The sequence below is a fragment of the Durio zibethinus genome, chromosome 12 (genome assembly GCF_047325235.1).
Source record: "Durio zibethinus cultivar Kanyao isolate XHJ-2024 chromosome 12, ASM4732523v1, whole genome shotgun sequence".
NCBI lineage: Eukaryota > Viridiplantae > Streptophyta > Magnoliopsida > Malvales > Malvaceae > Durio > Durio zibethinus.
Window position 1 is genome coordinate 24267008 of NC_143173.1, and position 18646 is coordinate 24285653.

General features: G+C 31.0%; 2 protein-coding genes and 1 pseudogene across 4 annotated transcripts; 2 read left to right on the forward strand and 1 right to left on the reverse strand.

The window, feature by feature from the left end:
* The first annotated feature begins 1212 nt into the window (after positions 1-1212).
* LOC149515910 (uncharacterized) lies at positions 1213-4018 on the forward strand. The gene is made up of 6 exons (XM_089741321.1): positions 1213-1450; positions 1727-2028; positions 2115-2372; positions 2531-2575; positions 3489-3518; positions 3600-4018. Exons 2-6 carry the CDS (start codon positions 1738-1740, stop codon positions 3702-3704), a joined length of 729 nt encoding a protein of 242 aa, XP_089597447.1. The 5' UTR covers positions 1213-1450; positions 1727-1737; the 3' UTR covers positions 3705-4018.
* A 3106-nt stretch (positions 4019-7124) lies between these two features.
* LOC111297803 (uncharacterized) lies at positions 7125-10391 on the forward strand. Of its 2 annotated transcripts, XM_089741320.1 has the most exons (6): positions 7127-7342; positions 7624-8004; positions 8091-8348; positions 8507-8551; positions 9465-9494; positions 9602-10391. In XM_089741320.1, exons 2-6 carry the CDS (start codon positions 7855-7857, stop codon positions 10103-10105), a joined length of 987 nt encoding a protein of 328 aa, XP_089597446.1. In that variant the 5' UTR covers positions 7127-7342; positions 7624-7854; the 3' UTR covers positions 10106-10391. The 2 variants fall into 2 exon arrangements, with proteins under 2 accessions (XP_022748153.2, XP_089597446.1); XM_022892418.2 differs by lacking the exon at positions 9465-9494 and having other exon boundaries at positions 7125-7342.
* A 1632-nt stretch (positions 10392-12023) lies between these two features.
* LOC111296853 (cell division protein FtsZ homolog 2-1, chloroplastic-like) lies at positions 12024-17651 on the reverse strand (annotated as a pseudogene). Its single transcript, XR_016326159.1, has 8 exons — positions 17488-17651; positions 16281-17042; positions 15161-15460; positions 14433-14523; positions 14283-14339; positions 13703-13827; positions 13131-13223; positions 12024-12535 (listed from the first exon to the last, which is right to left on the reverse strand). The product of XR_016326159.1 is annotated as a cell division protein FtsZ homolog 2-1, chloroplastic-like (transcript).
* Between the last annotated feature and the right edge of the window lie 995 nt (positions 17652-18646).

Consider the following 18646-nt stretch of genomic DNA (forward strand, 5'->3'; position numbering starts at 1 on the left):
TGCTACAGGATTTTTTTATTAAAATTAAAAAAGATAATTAAAAGTTTGAAATTATATCTTAAAAATTTTGAATTTGAATCTTGAATACAATGTATTTGCAATAAAGGGATAAGTAGTTTTTTAATTTTTTAGTAAAATTAAGTTTCATATATGAGAAAAAGTTTAATTCAAAACCTAACATTAATTTAAAATAAAATTTTTTTATTTAAGAAAATTAATAAAATACTACGTCATTTTGTGGGCTTCATATTTGGGTTCAAACCATTTACAGAAGCTTTTAAAGTGTTTTTTTTATATATGTAAAAACTCTTTGAGCTTGGACTAAAAAAAAAATTGTGTAAATTTGATAATTGATCAAATTATCAAAATCGCAAGGCTTTAATCGTTTTTTTCTTTTTAATTAAGGGATTGGGAAATGAAAATAGTGAGATTCAAATTTTAACTTTATATAATTTCTTAAAAAAATGAATGAAGAATAAAGATAATTATATAGGTCAAAACATAATTTAAATATATATATTATAGAAAATTTCTACTCTTAAAAAGCAAATTCATTTATAATTTCTTTTAGGAGAAAAGCACGCATGATTTTATTTTAACATAAATTAATTAATTATACAATTAATTTAAAATTGTTACTGCAGTCTAATTATTTGCTAATTGGTAATGAATTATTATTATTTAACAATTTACTTGCTTATATACTCTTTAATTAATAAGTTTTAGACAGTTAAAGTAAATAGGAATAAGCCGTCACAAAAATGAAATAAAGCCTCAAATATTAATAATAAATGAACTTAATATTTATCTCAATTAATTTATATAATTATTTTTAAAAATAATATTTAAATTTTAAAATTTAATATTTGTAACTATTTTTTTCCAACCTCATGTTATAATAGCTTCCTTGATATTAAAAAAATAGTAATAAATTAAATTTCATTTAGCGTTTTCGCAATTAAGTAATGAAAAATAACAATTAGTAGCAATATTATATGAGTGTTATGTATAATTTTGAAATCAAATATTAATAAAAATATAGTACTTACTAGTCATTAGCATATATATTAATAACACTTAATATAATGATTTGGGTAAGAGTAAAAAAAATTATTCCAGAATTGTCCTGTCCTGAGAATAAGTTCGACGGCGAGCAAAGATGAGCTTTGACTTGTGGGATCTAATAAAAATTTAAGCACAGTCACCCTAAAGACAAAGCTCGAGTGTAGCACAACTTCCTTTATTTTGTCGCGAGGAGGATGCTCGGGAGAAGTACTCTCTCTCTCTCTCTAATATATATATATATATATATATATATATATATAGATATATCTATTTAAGTCAGCGACTCTCCGACCGAGAATTCGTTCATCGGGTTCATTTTACACTTCCAGGGCTTTCTCTTCTCTTCTCGTCTCGTCTCTTCTCTTCTGCAGAGACATCGGGCGAGGTAGTACTACTATTTATTACTAATTAATGATTAGTAATCATCACTTGATATATATATATATATATATATGTTGATTTGATTTTTGCAGAGTTCCTTTGATTGTTTCTTTAATTACTTGAGGAAATTTTGTTTCATCGTTTATTAGTTTATGTCCTCTGCTTTCTATTTTCTGTTCCAACAACATTAATGTTTTCCATCCATTAAATGATCTGATCTGAGTTTCCTTAATTATTCAAAATCTTACTACAATTTTCCCTCTTTTTGGGCAAATGTCAGATTCGTGCAAGATGACGAACGAGGACAATGGTGCAGAATTGTATCGGATACTACGTGAAATGGAAAGGTCCCTACTAGGGTCTGAGAGTAATACATCTGAAGAACAGGATGACATGATCGAATCAGAACAGTCGGCCAATCATAACAACACCAAGTGGAGCCCGAGGCAGAGCCGAAGCAGTAGAGCAAACACGAAAAGAAAACGAGAAGGAAAAGAAGAGCTAAATGAACTGATCGAGGAGAAATCTGTCCCCAAAGCAGCAAAAATTCTCAACGATAGACTTGACAGATTGAAAGTCAAAGTAAATTCTATCAACAAACTCTCTCTGTCTCTAGCAATTCATGGTTTATTTCTTAACTCTTGTTTTCTGTATATTGGTAAATGAAGGACATGATAGAAGACATGGAATCTCATATATATATACAGACCGTTGTGATGGCCAACAACGCCGACAACCTCTTTAAGCCAATAGTCGACTCCTACGACCAAATCAAAAGGCAATGGCCAGCGCGGTCTGACCTCGAAAAGATAAGGGAAAAGATCAAGCTAATCAAGAGTGATGAAACGATGGAAGAAAGAGAAAAGAAGCAGAGATTGAAAGCTATAGGAGAGGAGATTACAAGGTTAAAGGAACAACGGGAAAAGGTAATGTTTATATTAGGTGGCCCTCTAATTTACAAATCCTTGTAATAAAAATTTTATAATTTTATATTTTTAGTTCTAAATCTAATTACTAGTTTGATTTCATTTCACTTTAATCTAATTACTAGTTTAACGTTGACTTCGTGATTTGGGTTTTGTAGGACTCAAAAAAAGTAAATGACCTTGAGGAATACTTCACTAATCCGGTATGCAGATTATGCAGATTTCTTATCATTGATATAATGTGTTACCTTTTAGCCTTTTAAAAGCATTGTATTATTTCTTGAATAAGGTGATCATTTCCCATTTATAAATCTGATTCTAATAGCACTAAAAGATTTTAAAAAATTAGGGATGTCTAGAGTTGTCCCCAAAAGCTACAAAATAGCCAATAGCCACGTGGTCTGTTGTTTCAATAACCACAGTTTAAATCCCGATAGCCTCAATTTAAATAAAAGAAAAAGAAAAACCCTACAATATCATCCCCTAAGCTTTTGGAGTACTGAATCTCTTTTGGGGAAGTTAGACTTCCTCATGTTAATACTCGCATTGAAAATAATACATATGGTTGAATCATTCTAAGCATTTCAAGTAATTGAGTAAGCAATTTTAAGCTTTTTAACATACTGAATATATATAATCATGCTGGCATATTCATAGTAAAACAGACGCTTTTTTACACCAAAAGTATAAAAACAGACGCTTTTATTGTGGTGCTAGTTAAGGTCAATGACCTATCTATATGTGCATGGTATAGCTTGGATGATTGAGTATGATGATAAACTAGTACGAGGCTTCACAGAAACTAACCTCTTCGCTAGAGACATACTACAGAACGACTTGTTGCAAACCATAGCATCATAATTAGACATAACTATTAATTACCAATAAAAGAATGTCAATATGAATTGACAAAAGATATCAGAGAAAATGACTCATGAAGCAAGAATACCCTCAAGTGCTACAAACTTGAAAATGCATATACTTGATTGTGCATCCACCTCTCTTGCTTCTCTGTTATCTACAATATCAGGTCTCAATGTCTCAAGTCATCAGTCTTAGACTTCCTTGTTTACAGCTCTTCATCTCCATCATTTATTTATTTCTCTTAAATTTCAGGGGGTTAGCGTGGAGACTCTAAGAGAAAAGGTATAATATATATTCATTGCGTTGCACAAGCTATATATATACTCTGAAGTCATGACCCTTCTTCCATGTTTGTGGTTTTAGCTTTCTTCAGCATGTCCATGGTTGGATTTGGGAGAAATTGCAACTAATGGGCCTACTGCTGATCAAGCTCAAGGAAGTTTGCAAAATTTGCTGAAATTCTCTTGAAGAAAAATTTGTATGCTTACTTTGCTCACTCAAAAGTCGGATGACACTGAAAAAAGGGTTCGGAAATCAGAGGCTGAGCGAAAGGTTGTGATCAGAGGGCGTATGCATGTGCATTGTGCAGCAAATATTTTCAATTTATCATAAGCCTATTCCCTTCCAGGCAATTGGTTTTCATTTTATGGTTTTATTTATACTTTTCTTTATCAGAACTTAATGGTTTTTGTTGTTGTCATCCGTATTTTTATTATGTTTTAGAACATCAACTTTGAAGTATTGTGATAATCTATGATGGTTGCCAATGTTTAGAAGTGAAATTTGTTTGATAAATACCTCCAATTAAGGTGTCTTCAAAGGCAGTTTGACTAAATATATATTTACAAGTGTTGTTTCACCTTTTTACCAAAAGACTGACTGGATACTTTGTGCTATGTTGTGTCTTAAGAAAAGAAGTTTAATTGAATAGATCTTGTGAGAGTTGAAATTCCATGCCACAGGTTCAATTTACTCGTTCTTGTCTTTATATCCTCTGTTCATTCACAAACTTTTAAACCTTTGAAACACCAAAGATCCCAAAAGGCATTTGGGTGCTAGAGCCCAAAAGGGACTGGAAATGGGAAAAATGGCAGATGGTTTTTTCTTTTGTAGTTTATAATTCAGTACTTAGAACTCGCTTTAGCTCTGTGATTTCCTTTGTCATGTTGTTGTTGAATGTTGATTAAAATAAAAAGCAAAAATAAATAAAATAAAATTAGAACCCCCAACAAACAAGTAGAAGTAGTACTCCAAAAGAACAATTGTGAAGAGAAAGACATGAATTTATGACCTTTATTTATGAATAGTGCCCCGTATCGGCCAGAGACCAGGGTTTAACTGGAAGATAATTCTGGCCCCTTAAAATGCATAAACCCCTTTTGTTCTTTATTCTTTCTTTTTTTTTTTTTTTATTTTCATTAGTGGGGGCCCAAGAAAAGTCTGGTTTTTCCAGTCCAAGAAATTATCAGGAAAGTGGTGAAAACAGCCCAAGTTTTCTTGTTTTTAAGACAAAGCAAATTCATTTTAAGACAAAGGTTTAGCATTTTATGACTAGGCAAATTCATTTTGTAATTTCTTTTCAGAGAAAAAACTTGCATGATTTTCCTTAAATACAGATTAATTATTAGGTTATTTTAAAATTATTATTTTATAAAAGAGATTGTAGTTTTTTAAAAAAATTATAAATGTTAATATTCAAATTTAAATCTTAATAAAAGTTATTTTTTAAAAAAATTATATAAATCAATTAAATTAAAATTTTTATTTATTTCTTTTAACATTATTGCTACACTTTAATTATTTACTAATTGGCAATGAATTATTATTTTTTAACAGGTAATTTATTTCTGAATTGTCAGGAAGCGACAGTGGGTTGGATGGCAGGCTATAGGTGACCTTCACTTGGTGGGATTTAATAAAAATTTAAGTAAACTTATTTACAGTGTTGATCTTAATATTTGGTTTTGAGAAAGTCAATTAATATTATATTTTACATTATTTTATCATATGACTTAGTATATATATATATATATATATGTAAGTAAAATATATAAAATTAATAAATATATTTATAGATATGTTACAGTTCCCTTGTTGCTTAATAAAAATTGCATAAAACTAAATTATGAAAAATAAATAAATAAAACTAATAATTTTGATTTAGAATAAATCACTTTAAATTTATTTAATATTTATTTATATATGTTAAGAATTATCAAAACTTGGTCCCACGCATCAGTGCCGGTAAGCTTATCTACAAGACAAAGCTCGAGTTTGCAGCTTCGTTTATTTGTGAGCGAGAATGCCTCAACTTGATGGAGACCTGATCTGTCTGTATATAAGTAAGCGATGGAGAGCTAGTTCATTTGTTTCACTCTTTTCTATTATTTTTATGTGTTTTTATTATTTTATTTTATAGTATTCAAGCTTTCTTTTAAATTATTAAATTATTTTAAATTACCAAATCAATATTTTTTTCTTTAATATTTTTCTCAAAAATAATTTTATGTAAAAACATTAACATACAGGCGGTTACGGTTAAGACAAGTTAGATATTTAGATAATAGGGTGTCAATAGGGTATAATTGAGTCAAGTAAAGTTGATATAGTAAGAAGGTTGGTTTGAGTTCGATTTTTAATTCGTGATTAGATATTCGATTTAAATTCGATCGAATTTTATTTTTTTAATTCGAGTTTAATTTATAATTAAAATCAAACTGTCTAAATTTATTTAATTAAATTTTATTAATATGTAAAAATAAATTTTTGTTAAAATATAAAAACTTTTCATATAATTTGGCCTTTTTTATTAAAACTTAAAAAATATATTTAAAAAATTAAAAGTTTGAAATTATACCTTAAAAATTTGAATCTTGAAAGGAGTACTGCCTTTACAAACAAAAAAAATTTCTATTTTTTTAGGTAAAACCTATATTTTTTTCATATATGTGAGAAAAAATTTTAATTCAAAATCTAATATCAATTGAAATAAGAATTAATTTTTCAAAAAATTAATAAAATAATACGTCACTTTATGTGCTTCATCTTTGGGTTCAAACAATTTACATAAGCTTTTGCGACGTTAAGCGCAAGGTTTTTTTTTTTTTTTTTTCAAATGTGTAAAAACTCATTGAGCTAGGGCTAAAATAATGTGTAAACTTTCCACTGATTCAATCTAAAAAATATATATATAAATTTGGTAATTGATCAAATTATCAAAACTGCAAGGCTTTAATTGTTAAAAAAAAGAAAAAGAAATGAATGAAGAATATAAAATATCATGGCCATCAACGCATAATTTAAACAGATAGAAAATTTATGGCCCTTAAAAGGCAAATTCATTTATAATTTCTTTTTGGGAGAAAAAAATGCATGATTTTGCTTTAATATAGATTAATTAATTGCACAATTATTTAAAGATTGTTACTACATTCTAATTATTTGCTAATTGGTAATAAATTATGATTTGATTACTTATATAATCTTTAATAAGAACATAGCTATCTTTTAAAATTTTACATTAATTATTATAATTTTTTTATATAAACACAATAATTGGTATAATTTTAATTTTATAAATGTATATAAAATCTTTCATTCAACGATAAAAGTATTATTTGTTACGTTTATTTTATTTAAAAATAAAAAATATTTTTTTAAATTATCAAAGATATTAAAAAAAAAAAACGTAATTTAACGAATACAAATCCTTCCAACCAAATATAAAAATTAAAAAACGATATCCCATGCAAATCAAACTCTTTTTTTGATATCATACTTCCTCAAATATCATTTTTTTTTCTTGAATTCGAAACGCGTTGCTGGCGTTTTCGTAATTAAGTCATAAAAAATACTAACAATTACTAGTGAATTGTCCGGTCCTGAAGCGGGTCTAAGTTCAATGGCGGGCCATAGGTGCACGGACCCGGGACCTTGACTTGGTGAGACTTTGTAAGTAAGCTCATCTCGAGTTTAAAATTCCGGAGCGAGACACGATATTTGATCTCTATATATATACAAGGCGGCGGAGAAATGAAATGGTTCATTAATTTGTTCCACTTTACTCTTCGGCAGCTTTCTCTTCTCTTCTGCACAGACATCCGACGGTGAGTACTACTTAATAACTAATTACCAATCATCACTTGATACATACATATATATATATATATCTGTCGCTTTGAGTTTGCAAAAATCCTTTAATTGTTTGTTTAATTATTACTTGAGAAATTTTTGTTTCATTGTTTGTTGAAAGAAGATATTGGTGGGTGTTGATTTGCCTCTTCTTTCTATTTCTGTTTCGGACAACAAGATCTAAGTTTTCCATCCATTAAATGAGTTTTCTTATTATTCAAAATCTTACTATAATTTTTTTTTTGGCAAATGCCAGATTCGTGCAAGATGACGAGCCAGGATAATGCTGCAGAATGGGATTGGAGCCTATCTGAAATTGTAGCGCTTCCGCAACTGTCTTCGAATGATGAATCTGAAGCACAGGATGAGGTGAACAAACAAGTATTGTCGCCCGAGGCAGAGCCGAAGCAGTGGAGCAAACACGAAAAGAAAACGGCAATCAGTTTCCAAAAACTTATCAAAAGAAAAAGGAAAAAGCATAAAAAAAATGCGCCGCACCGTCGATATGGGACAAACATCAGCTTCCCAACAACCAGAACGAAAAAGAAGAGAAGAGCTAAATGAACAGATCGAGAAGAAATCTGTCCGTGAAGGAGCAAAAATTCTCAACGATAGACTTGACAGATTGAAAGTCAAAGTAAATTCTATCAACAAACTCTCTCTGTCTCTAGCAATTCATGGTTTATTTCTTAACTCTTGTTTTCTGTATACTGGTAAATGAAGGACATGATAGAAGACATGGAATCTCATATATATATACAGACCGTTGTGATGGCCAACAACGCCGACTACCTCTTTAAACCAATAGTCGACTCCTACGACCAAATCAAAAGGCAACGGCCAGCGCGGTCTGACCTCAAAAAGATAGGGGAAAAGATCAAGCTAATCAAGAGTGATGAAACGATGGAAGAAAGAGAAAAGAAGCAGAGATTGAAAGCTATAGGAGAGGAGATTACAAGGTTAAAGGAACAACGGGAAAAGGTAATGTTTATATTAGGTGGCCCTCTAATTTACAAATCCTTGTAATAAAAATTTTATAATTTTATATTTTTAGTTCTAAATCTAATTACTAGTTTGATTTCATTTCACTTTAATCTAATTACTAGTTTAATGTTGACTTTGTGATTTGGGTTTTGTAGGACTCAAAAAAAGTAAATGACCTTGAGGAATACTTCACTAATCCGGTATGCAGATTATGCAGATTTCTTATCATTGATATACTGTGTTACCTTTTAGCCTTCTGAAAGCATTGTATTATTTCTTGAATAAGGTGATCATTTCCCATTTATAAATCTGATTCTAATAGCACTAAAAGATTTTTAAAAATTAGGGATGTCCAGAGTTGTCCCCAAAAGCTACAAAATAGCCAATAGCCACGTGGTCTGTTGTTTCAATAACCACAGTTTAAATCCCGATAGCCTCAATTTAAATAAAAGAAAAAAAAAAACCCTACAATATCATCCCCTAAGCTTTTGGAGTACTGAATCTCTTTTGGGGACGTTAGACTTCCTCATATTAATACTCGCTTTGAAAATAATACACATGGTTGAATCATTCTAAGCATTTCAAGTAATTGAGTAAGTAATTTTAAGCTTTTTAACATACTGAATATATATAATCATGCTGGCATGTTCATAGTAAAGCAGACGCTTTTTTACACCAAAAGTATTAAAACAGACGCTTTTATTGTAGTGCTAGTTAAGGTCAATGACCTATCTATATGTGCATGGTATAGCTTGGATGATTGAGTATGATGACAAACTAGTACGAGGCTTCACAGAAACTAACCTCTTCGCTAGAGACATATACTACAGAACGACTTGTTGCAAACCATAGCATTATAATTAGACAGCTATTAATTACCAATAACAGAATGTCAATATGAATTGACAAAAAATTTCAGAGAAAATGACGCATGAAGCAAGAATACCCTCAAGTGCTACAAACTTGAAAATGCATTTACTTGATTTTGCATCCACCTATCTCGCTTTTCTGTTTTCTACAATATGAGGTCTCAATGTCTCAAGTCATCAGTCTTAGACTTGCTTGTTTACAGCTCTCCATCTCCATAATTTATTTATTTCTCTTAAATTTAAGGGGGTTAGCGTGGAGACTCTAGGAGAAAAGGTATAACAAATATTTATTGCGTTACACAAGCTATGTAATGAGTGTAGATATGTACAATATATATATACTCTGAAATCATGACCCTTCTTCCATGTTTGTGGTTTTAGCTTTCTTCAGCATGTCCATGGTTGGATTTGGGAGAAATTGCTACTAATGGGCCTACTGCTAATCAAGATCAAGGAAGTGTGCAAACTCGTGAACAGTTGCATTATACTGACAAGGATTTTGATGATTTAAAAAACAAAGTTTTTGCCAAGGACAACAACAAAGTGGATGTTTTAGAATTCCCAGGCTTAAAGGAGGCAATTGAAAATGCCAGGGGGAATGTTCCAGACTACCTGCAACCTATTGCTAGCAAAATCGAAAGGGATCGTGGTACACCTACTGGGTTTGAACTTTTTAACATCCAACTTCTGGTCTGCGCTGCAATAAATGAGATGGTAGATCTGGCAGTTGAGAAACTCGACTCGAGGACGTTGTTAAAGTGGGGAGCTACGCTCAACAAGGCTAAGCAATTTGATTTTCAAGTGAAATCTGCTGATAATCTCTTGATGAAAAGTTTTTATGCTTACATTGGTTACTCAAAAAAGAGTTCGGAAATCAGAGGCTGAGTTCAAGGTTGTGATCAAAGGGTGTCTGCACATACAGCAAAATCTTTTAAGGTAAACCACCTTAGTGATGGCCTCTTTCTCTTTCCTCCCAGGACCTAAAAATGGCTATTGCTTTTCAATTTTTGATGGATGTGTGGTTTTTACTTTTACTTTTCTCTATCAGAACTTTATAGTTTTTGTTGTTGTCATTCGTATTTTTATCATCATTTAGAACATGAAGTTTGATGGTTAAAGGATTTGTTTTTGTGATTTGGATAATTATATCTTCACTTTATATTTGATGAAACGACAGTGCAGTGGAGGTTTTTAGCTCGGGATTAAGAAACTAATACAAGTTACAATTCTCTAATTAGTTTTTTATTTTTTTTATAAATATATCTTTAAAATATTTGTCACTTTACTAACTTCGTTTATATATATCTTAAAAACTTCAGTAACAGTGACAATACATTTTGTGATAAAGTTTGCATGTTTCTTATTTTCAAATCTAAATTTGTTACTTTAGTATTAACTTTTAAATGTGACTGAAATCTTATACGTTTGTATAAACTTAACTGTTAAACAGAAATTATTATTAAAAAATCTACAAAAATTATAAAAACACAATAAAAGTTATAAAAAAAATAGTAAAATGTTGCAATGATGTTAAAAAATTATAAACAAAATACTACACAGGTTTTAAAAATTACCTGAAGGTAGCTTAATTTCTCTTAAAATATTTGTTAAAAGAGAAAAACTAAATTTAAATGTTCGTAAATATTTTTTTTTATATAACCGTAAATTTGCTTATATCATTTTTCTCTCCGCTTATTTTGATGAATGAGATTTTTTTTTCTTTTTTATCTCTTATTCTTATATTATTATTTGTTATTTTAATAATTTTTTTATATAAAAAAAGCTTTAAAATAATAAAAAAAAGTTATAAGTGCTAATAGTTGAAGTCTACACCATGTAATCTATTAATGATGTAAATGTTAAAGAGTTAAACTCTAAAATATGTCACCTCTAAAGAATATAGGCATAATATAGGCATCTATTCTTATATTATTATTTATCATATTAATATTTTTTAATATAAAAAAAGCTTAAAATTAAAAAAAAAAATTATAAATGTTAAATTTGAATTCTAAATTATGTCACCAATATAAGTGTTAAGATTTGAATTTTAAACTACATTCACTCTTAAAAATATATGCATCTGACATCTCTTAGCATCTTAATAGATGCATGAGCTAATCTCATATTTTTATTATTTGAGTATTTCATTCACATGGATGTGCGGTTTATAATAAAAATTTGGGAATTTTGGTTTTATGATAATTTGTGATGGTTGCCTAAGTGAAAATTGTACAATAAATACCTCCAATTAAGGTGTCTGAGGGCAGTTTGACTTAATAAAATTTTTAAGTGTTATTTCTTCTTTTGACCGAATAATTTGTGCTATATTGCGTCTTAAGAAAAGAAGTTTAATTTTGTAAGAGTTGAAATTCCAGGAAGCAGGTTCAATTTACTCGTTATCGTCTATATATATATCCTCTGTATTCCTGACATTCTCTTCATTCTTGATGATGCAATGGATATGAATTTTATCTGTCTTTTTCTTTTTTGTTGTACTAGTGCCAAGGCTGATTTTCTGATCTCTAGGCCGCAATCCCTGTAATCTATATAGTTTCATTCTAATAGTTGATTGATGAAACAATATGTAGGCCTCAGAAAACTTTGGGTCAAATTTGAGATGGAGATGATACCGAAACAATGGCATACCTATGTCTGAGATGCAGGCCACTGTAAAACACTAATAGTATATTTAGTTCAGACTTCAGAATTTTATTATTTATAATAATCATATTTCCAAAAGTCTTCCCTGTCTTAGATCATCCACTGATTCTTCATCTTTTTTTTTGGACTAGAAATCCACTTACTTAGTTTAACCTTAGCTTTTTGGGCTTTGGGTTGTGTTTTCGTTTTCCATTCCTCAAAGTAATGCAAGAAAAATTACACCAAAATTTGGAAGAACCAAGGAAAAATGTGAATCATAGATAGAATTTCCAAATTTGGCTGCATATTGCCATCTATGCTTGGCTTTTCTACTCTTATGTGCCAAATTCTATAGGACTATACTCAGCAAAAGAAAAACGTGACTGCAGAAACATCCTCAATTATCATTTTTTTTTTTTGGGATGCCTTGCAGTGCACTTGGAATCAGTTAGATGATTTACCCGTTGCTTTATTTTCCTCTTGAGTTCTGCCTGTTAAAATGCTAGTAAAATGAGGGTAAGTTCTTCATATAATAGAAGATAAAAGCTCCCTGAAGAACCAGCAATTTGCTGAAAATGAACGAAAGCAATAATGGTGTTACCAGAGCCTGCTTAAGGTGGACATTCTCTTGTTTCAGTTGGTTCAGTTCTGCTTCTAGCTCAATGTATATGCCTGTAAAATCAAACCAACCGTGTAATGGTCAGCCTCGTAAGAGTAAAACTTATTACAAAATTCATTTCTCCAGGAATCTAGCTCTAGTATAACTACAACTTAATACTATATGCATTCACTTCAGCAAACATTGTTAGCTCCTGGCAAATTTGCAAACGATACTCAGGAAAAATAGGTGATAATTTCATGGCTTGAACATCAGTGTTAACTCAAGAATAACAAAATAATCCTTCAGGAGGCAGATATGCAATCCAATTGCCAATTTCATTGCTAGATGAGGCTGAGATTGCTCGAAAACACAAATTAGATACAGGAGAACTATCCACTGACTTAAACAAAAAGGCAAGGCATTTCTTATTGGACCAACATGTGGCCTAGAAAGTAAAGTTCATGCATAAAGTCCATCTGTTGCAGGTTTTAATCCTACTTTTCTGAATGTTTAATTAACCGAATTGCTGTAATCATATATGTTTCATTAAAACTACAGTTAGACAATAGGCCTACTCAAAGTATGGTGATCAAGATACAAGAACGCAGAGGACTGTTTCTGAGTCTAAACTTTGGCATGAATACGTTAGAACAAGCATGAACTTACTTGGCCGCTAAGAGATGGATCTATCACTGCTCCAAATATTAAATTGGCTGTTGGATCCACAAGATCATATATGACCTCAGCTGCAGCATTAACCTACAGAAAATTATCAGATGTCAAATGATGCATATGAAAAGAGAAATAAACATGAAGACATATTCTAAAACAAGCAGAACATTCAAGATAATCAAGATCTCCAGTGTATAATATTTCAGTCACAGTGTACACAATTCCTGGTTATTGGTGGGTGGGGGGGGGGGTGTTGTTAGCTTAAGTTGCTGTGAACAATTACTAAATGTCCTAAAAAAATGATACATATAGTGTAGATAACGCATCACTTTTGCATGTTTTCATTGATAAATTAGAAATACTTGCAGCTCAAGGGCCAATCATGCATCAGGACAGAAAACAATACAACACTGTAGGGACATTCCCACAATCTTGACCTAAAGATATTTAGAAAACAATAGGTTTACAAGAACTCAAGCATTAATTCAAACATATTTCTGAAGTAATAAGTGGCTGAAGGTGCGACATTTCCTACAATTCCTACCAGGTTAGAGACAGAGGATTACCTCAAGCAAGGTTAAATCACTTCCACCAGTTATGTTCCACACAATTCCAGTAGCCCTTTCTATACCAAGATCTAACAAAGGTGATTGGATAGCTTTTAGTGCAGTATCCCTTGCCCTTGTTTTCCCTACAAACCAGAAAGAAACAATTAGAACATGATAACCAATTTGGGACCAAAACGCTTGTCAACTTTTCAATTTAAAAAACTGAATTACCAATTAATAAACCAGTTTGGCCAAAATAAATTAATAAACCAGAGCATCATGATGAGAAGAGATCACAGGCCCTATGACATGCAAAATTTTGTTTCTTTCAAGATAAAACATCAACACGTACAGCCAATAAAAGGAAAAAGGAAAGAAAATGGACAAGCTACCATCACTCCTATTTCTGTCAGAGGGAAAAACATAAAAAAGAGGTAGAAACTTCATGCATTCATGGTCAAAGCTGGGGCATATTCTCTTCTTAGCAAAAGAAAAAAAAAAGGCCAATCTGTGCCATCTTTGGCATTTCTGAAACACAGGTGAGAAACATGTAACATGATGGTGGCATCAAGATATGAACCAGGAGCTAAAGCCAGACCTCTTTTTTTTATCATTTTCGACACCTGCTCTTTTCTCCTCACTTCTTCCTTATATCCTTTTGCTCCAAAAAGAGTAGGAGAAAATGTGTATAAGATGCCTGAAATCTTGAAGCCTCAAATATAAAATGCTAAAGATCTCTTTGAATTACCAGTTGCAGTTCCTATCCCCATCAGTGAAGAACCTGCGTTTGTCATTATAGTTTGCACATCAGCAAAATCCACATTGACTAGCCCTGGAATCTGCAATCAGGAAACACACAACCAATTAGAGTGTAGAAGTATGGTCTGAACTTAGAAGGTCATAATGCTTCAACAATTGTGCTGGCCAAAACATTAGAAATATGAATGGGTAGTCATGCAGATATACTGATTTTTACAGGCTCCGAGGTTCCGTTCCAGAGCTTTGATAGCAATAAATTTAGCAGTACCAATGACCAAAGCTATCCAGACTAAATACATACAAAGATACTACCAGCTCGTTCTGATAACATATAGACCTTAAAAAATATAGGCAATAACTAAAGAACTTCATATTGAAAGTGGGAAAAAAGAGAGAGAAAAAGCAGCAGCAAACTATTTCTTCATCCTTGCCATCTAATAAACTAGAACAATAACAAAAGAAAAACATTTTTAGCCCCAAATTTAAGGTGCACATATGTCCTATCACCAGTTGATTGTAATATATCACAAATAATTTCATTCAATCATCAACAAAATTGGAAGGACGGTCTCAATTTTCAAAGTCTCTATGAGTAGAAAGAAAGAAAATGACATTACAGTCATGTTTCTTTTTACTAAATATTTGGGTTTCAACTCAATCATGAAACTGTATAGTTAGATTAGGAGGTTTTCAATAGTTTCTGGAAGCATCCCATACTGTAATTATATCGGAGATATCACGGACACCTTGTCGAAGAATATCATCAGCCAGATTAAATGCTTCTGTTACTGGAGAAGACTGGGAAACTGCAGTCAACAACTTGTCATTTGGAATAACAATTAGTGTGTCAACATTTTCTCTCAGAGCTACAATTCCTTCATGTGCTTGAACAGCCCTCCTTCTTCCCTCAAATGAAAAAGGAGTAGTGACAATACCAACAGTTAATATACCCATGGACTTTGCAACCCCTGCAATAACAGGAGCTCCACCAGTTCCAGTCCCTCCACCCATTCCGGCCTGCAATGCAAACCTGAAGTCCTAAGTAAAATGTTAAAGAAAGATACTAGAAGACAAAAGAAAGACAAGATCCCATGTGCTCATACTAGTAGTTAACTTAGCAAATATCAATCTACGAAAACACCATGAGCAACACTACCAGAACAAAAGGTTTTGCCACTAGTAATTTAAAGAACAAAAGTATCAGGGGCAAGAATGAATAATGCATTAAATTAGTTCATGAATCATCAAATACAAATCAAACTCTAGGAAACAGGGTGATCAGATATACAACAAAAGATGTTATGGATGTTTATCTTAAATGGCTATTGCCACACATCTGATCCCTAGCATGTAATAACAAGTTGAACTTGCAGTTGCAAAAATAAGAAATAAATTTTACCGCTCCTGGACACTATAGACTTTGCACATAATTCATTAACCATTCAATTGATTGAATAGGTTTTATGAAAGAAGAAAACAGGTATCAGTAGCCAGATTATTTGTGGTTATCATATGACCAATGAATATTCTGTATTCCTTATAAATAAGAAGCTTGAAATATTTTCTTTGACAAATATTCTTGACTAGTCTCCTAGAGGGGTCTAGTTAATAATAATAAAGAGAAAATAAAACTAATTTTCTTGTTGCATACAATTTTGCTCAATTTATTGTGTTATTATTTTTAATATTTTTTAATAGAAATAGTAGTTGTAAACAAAAAGCATAAAAACAGAGACAGTTTTGATCCAAGACATTCATGAAATCAGATTAGTAACAGTACTAGTAATAATCCAAATTCTATCCAAATGATAAAAATTGTAGATGGATGGGAACTTACAGTAAAAAAAAAAAAAAACCATATCAGCACCATAAAGAGCCTCTTCTATTGACTTTCTTTGGCAGCATTCATGCCAATCTCTGGGTTTGCACCAGCACCAAGACCCCTAGTTAGCTCCTGACCAATTTGCAAACGATGCTCAGGAAAGACAGGTGACAATTTCATGGCTTGAACATCAGTGTTAACAATCTAGAACTCTACCCCCTTCATTGTGCTCTCTATCATGCGATTAACAGCATTTGACCCACCACCTCCAACACCAATAACTTTGATCTTAGCTTCATTATAATTACTTGAACCAGACATGTCTCCTAAGCTCTCGATGACACTTCCACTAGAACTATCCTTTCTTGGGTTGGTTATTGTAGTGTTCCCTTCACCTCTAAGCAATGAAACTTCAGGGTGCAGATTCAGAAACGGGTATTTGTTTTGATAAGGACTGACACTTTGAGAGTTGGCAGCACATCTAAAATGAGGCATGGTAGAGCTTTGGCTGGCACTTGAAAACCCACTTTTCCAATCACACAGTTTAAGGCAGCTAATTCTCCCTAAAGGATTCTCCATTAACACTCTTCCTCCAAGAACATTAAGTACCCCCATTGGTCTAGCATCTGAAGGTGTAAAACACGGCGATATAGCAGTTGCCATTTTTACCGGCAGCACTAAGAAATCAGATTCACTTAAGCTATGATACATGCCGGAATTTTTAGAGTTCTAAATAGCTTAAATTTCAAGTTGTATAGTCAAGTTTTCTTTCAATACCTGCATAAAACAAACAATAAAATCAAAACTATATTCATAAACATTTAGAAAAACCCATTAGCTAAAGCACGATCAGTGTCCACTTGAAAGTGTCACCTTAAAACTAAAAATAAAAATAAACCTCAAAACCAAAGATAAATGTTAAAAGGCTATAACTTTCTAAATTGAAGAGCACAATGAGCTTGTACAATGTTAAGTATAACATCAAACAAGTTGCCAAAACACATTGAGAAATTAAAAAAAAAAAATACAAACTACCCAAAATGCTTCAAATTTAAAGCTCACAGCAACCAGATTCACCATTCTAACAAAAAGTCCAACATTGCAGCTAAAATGCAGAACCGGAAATTAAAAAAAGTGCATAAACTACATAAAATGCATAAAAATGGAATAAAAAAGAGAAAATGGCATCTGGGTCTTGAAGAGAAAAAGGAAAAGAAAAAACCTGAAAGAGATGCAGAGTCGAAGAAAACAGAAACACCAAAGTTCCCAGAAGGCATTTGGGTACTAAAGCCCAAAAGGGAGTAGAAATGGGGAAAATGGTAGATGGTTTTTTCCTTTGTAGTTCATTCAGGGCTTGAAATTGGCTTTAGTTCTGTTATTTCCTTCGTGGTGTTGTTGTTGAATGTTGATTAAAATAAAAAAAGTAAATAATAATAATAATAGAAAAATAAAATTAGAACCCCAACAAACAAACAAGTAGAAGTAGTTTATTCTTTTGTTTTTTAAAATTTTCAATAGTGGGGGCCCAAAAAAAGTTGAGTCTTTCCAGTCCAAGAAATTATCAGGAAAGTGGATATAAGAGCCCAAGTTTCTTCTATCTTTTGCACCTCAATAAAAAGATCCAAGGAACCAGCAAGCCCAAGGTTTGCAAATTTTTTTGTGCGGTAATTCAAGTTCCACAGTGTCGATTTATGCCTTCGTTTTCTTGGTTTTTAGGACAAAGGTTTGACATTTTATGACAAAGCAAATTTATTCGTAATTTCTTTTCAGAGAAAAAAACTTGCATGATTTTTCTTTAATATAGATTAATTATTCGGTTATCTTAAAAGTGTTTTTTTAAAGGGCATCAAGGTTTTATAAAAATAAATTATAGATATTAAAATTAAAATTAAAATTTTAATAAATATTATTTTTTAAAAATAATTGTATAAATCAATTAATTTAAATTTTAAATTAAAAAATAAATTATAAATATTAAAATTCAAATTAAAACTTAATAAATATTATCTTTTAAGAATAATTATTTAAGATTTAAATAGTGATTTAATAACAGAATAGCGATCGTCAAATTACAATAGTATCATCACTTGTCACTGCTATTAAATGAAATGTTATTGAGAAATTCTTTCACAATCAAAATAGTGTGTAACGATAGTAAAATAATTACGTAACAAGAAATAGTGATAATAACATATCGTTATTGTAAGTTATTCCATTTTTTTACTCATGAATCAACAGTTTAAAAAAAAAAAAAATTTCAACATTGCAAGATAAAGTAATAAGTCTACAAAAATAAAAATAAAAATAAAAAATAAAATTCAAAATTTTAGGTCTTCAGTATCAAAATCAATCTAAAAATAAATTAAAAAACAAATAAATTA